General features: G+C 51.7%; 2 protein-coding genes across 2 annotated transcripts; both read right to left on the bottom strand.

Annotated features, from left to right (window-relative positions):
• Window positions 1-245: 245 nt before the first annotated feature.
• LOC112278651 (triacylglycerol lipase OBL1) lies at window positions 246-1,460 on the bottom strand. The gene has a single exon (XM_073532086.2). It carries the CDS (start codon window positions 1,458-1,460, stop codon window positions 246-248), a length of 1,215 nt encoding a protein of 404 aa, XP_073388187.1.
• A 3-nt stretch (window positions 1,461-1,463) lies between these two features.
• On the bottom strand, window positions 1,464-2,276 carry LOC149989473 (triacylglycerol lipase OBL1-like). The gene is made up of 2 exons (XM_090248553.1): window positions 1,943-2,276; window positions 1,464-1,813 (listed from the first exon to the last, which is right to left on the bottom strand). Exons 1-2 carry the CDS (start codon window positions 2,133-2,135, stop codon window positions 1,464-1,466), a joined length of 543 nt encoding a protein of 180 aa, XP_090104679.1. The 5' UTR covers window positions 2,136-2,276.

Below are 2,276 nucleotides of genomic sequence, written 5' to 3'. Positions count from 1 at the left end.
CGTGATTTCATTCATTTGCTAAAAATGGCCGAGCAGTAGCCAAATAATGCGGCCGAGGGCACAAGTCATGAAGGTCGGGTCTATTTTCACTTAAAAAAGATCAATTGTAATAGTTTATCAAGTTTAGGAGAAGTTTTGATATTATGACAAAAGTGAGGAGTAGATTTGTTATTATCAATAATACAAGGGTATTTATATATATTTATTTATGTACACACACACAAACACACAGATAACCTCTTCGATTACAGGTTCTCTTTTGCTCCAAACTTCATAGGAGGCATGCAGTTTCGGGCTTGAAACAGGCACTTTGGACCGGAATCGCAAATCTGATTCCCGAAAAACGCCACCAAAATGCAGCACAGGATGTCCTTCACGTTGTCTTCCATCAAGGCAATCTCATGCGAAATGTCAGCAACGTCACCTAGGATGCGCTCTCTGACCGGAAGCGGCCCTAAACGCACCGAATTCACATAATTGCATGGACTGTGCGCGGCGAATCCCGGAATCGCCAATCCCAGAATGCGGAACAGCAGGCACACCGTCGACTCCGAGAACTGATTGCCGTACAGGAGAGTGATCAAGAACAAGCCTTGGACAATCTCCCACACTGCGTTCAGGTGCACAAATATTGTCCACAGGATGCTGTAGTTCCGGTTGGGTTCTTCCTTAACAATGATTCCCTTGTACACGCTGTTGAAATAGTTACAGTCGCCGATGTGCTTGAAACCCATGACGTGGTCGTCGAACGGGACTCGAGGGATCACATCGTTGCAGTAGACGACGCGGAAGAATTTGCCCTTGAGCTTGGAGTTCGCGTAGTTGACGAAGTCCTGGTCGCCGACACGAGGCTGGCCGAAGGTGTAGACGGCTCCGATCTTGGAGGCAATCTCGGTCTGGCCGGTGTAGTGGAGCATCGTGGCGTAGAGGGCGGCGAGTGCGCCTCCCAGAGAGTGTCCCGTGATGGAGAGCTTGGCCCTGGGATTTTCCTTGAGGATAAGCCCCACCCGTTTCGTAATGGCGTCGTACGCGAGCTCCTTGGCAGGATCGTCAATGATGCCTTGGGCGAGGCCGGAAGTTGAGGGGGCTTTTTCGATTTCCTCTTTGGATCGGCGATGCGGGGTGACGGGGGTACGAGTAGCAGTTGCTTCGGCTTGCTCTTGCGCTTTGGTCGCTTCGCTTGATGCAATTGCATTCGTGTTCAGCCTCTCAATCGTATCGCGATGTTTGCGACTGGCGAGCCCTACCGCTTCGAGGAACCCCAGGTGGACGCCGCCCAGGCGATCCAGTTTCACCCAAGTGAAGTCCAGATCGGTGCTCCAGTCGTACGCATTGAATGCTTCCGTACCGCGGAAGGCCACCACGACGGCGTTCGCGTCTTTGGGCTTGTCGGTGAAGATGAATGCCTGCGTATTGTCCATCTGCTGGTGCTCTGCAAGCAAAACCACACGACATGGCATCAATCAGACGTCAGTCGTATCCACTGAGAACGTTCGGGTCGAACCTGGAGCACAAGCAAGATTGTGCTCACCGTTCCAGCATTCGTAAAACTTGACGAAATTCATCTTCCAGATGTCTTTTACCACTCGCTTGACAACAGCTGGATTCTCGTATGCCAGCTTTGCCGCCATGACGCATACATCCGCGGTGGATCGCGAGCCAACGTTCTCATCTGGGAAAACTACTCCGTCTGCTCGAGTGCTGGAAGCCTTGCCCGGTCTCGACGTGTCCACGTACAAGTCGCAACGGGGATCCAGCGCCCCCACGCAGCTCAAGAAGTTGTCCGCGGTCGGATCGGGTAATATGATGCGACCTGCAAGTCATCACAAATAATCTTTATGTTACCCAACTGACGGTTCGACTTGCAACCAAGTCACAAAGCCGCACCTCCATGAAAAACACGGGAGGTGTTGATCATCGACGCGTTCAGAAGTGTACTGACCCCATTGGAAGGTGAACAGTTTGAAGAGCAGACGGAAGAGCCCGCCGTTGAGGAGAAAGAAGTTGATGGTCCATTCGACGATGGAACCCAGCCAATTGAGGGGCCTGTAGCAGGACTGCAGGGCTTGCACCACGATCCAGGAGGTGATCTGCTGCCATGAGAAAGTCGGGCAAACCTCGACGATGGGTGGCATCTTGATGCGCAGTCTTAGCCTCAGAATCTCCGCCTGTGCGTCAATACGTTTTCTACAAGAGGGCCGAACTACGATTCATATACGTGTTTCTGCTGTAAAAGCGAACTTCTATATACTTCTGCAGTGTTTGCGTATTGCTCG

The sequence above is a fragment of the Physcomitrium patens genome, chromosome 3 (assembly GCF_059467195.1).
Source record: "Physcomitrium patens ecotype Gransden chromosome 3, ASM5946719v1, whole genome shotgun sequence".
NCBI classification, from domain to species: domain Eukaryota; kingdom Viridiplantae; phylum Streptophyta; class Bryopsida; order Funariales; family Funariaceae; genus Physcomitrium; species Physcomitrium patens.
The sequence above is the reverse complement of the archived record's forward strand: the minus strand, read 5'-3'. Positions and strand labels throughout refer to the sequence as shown.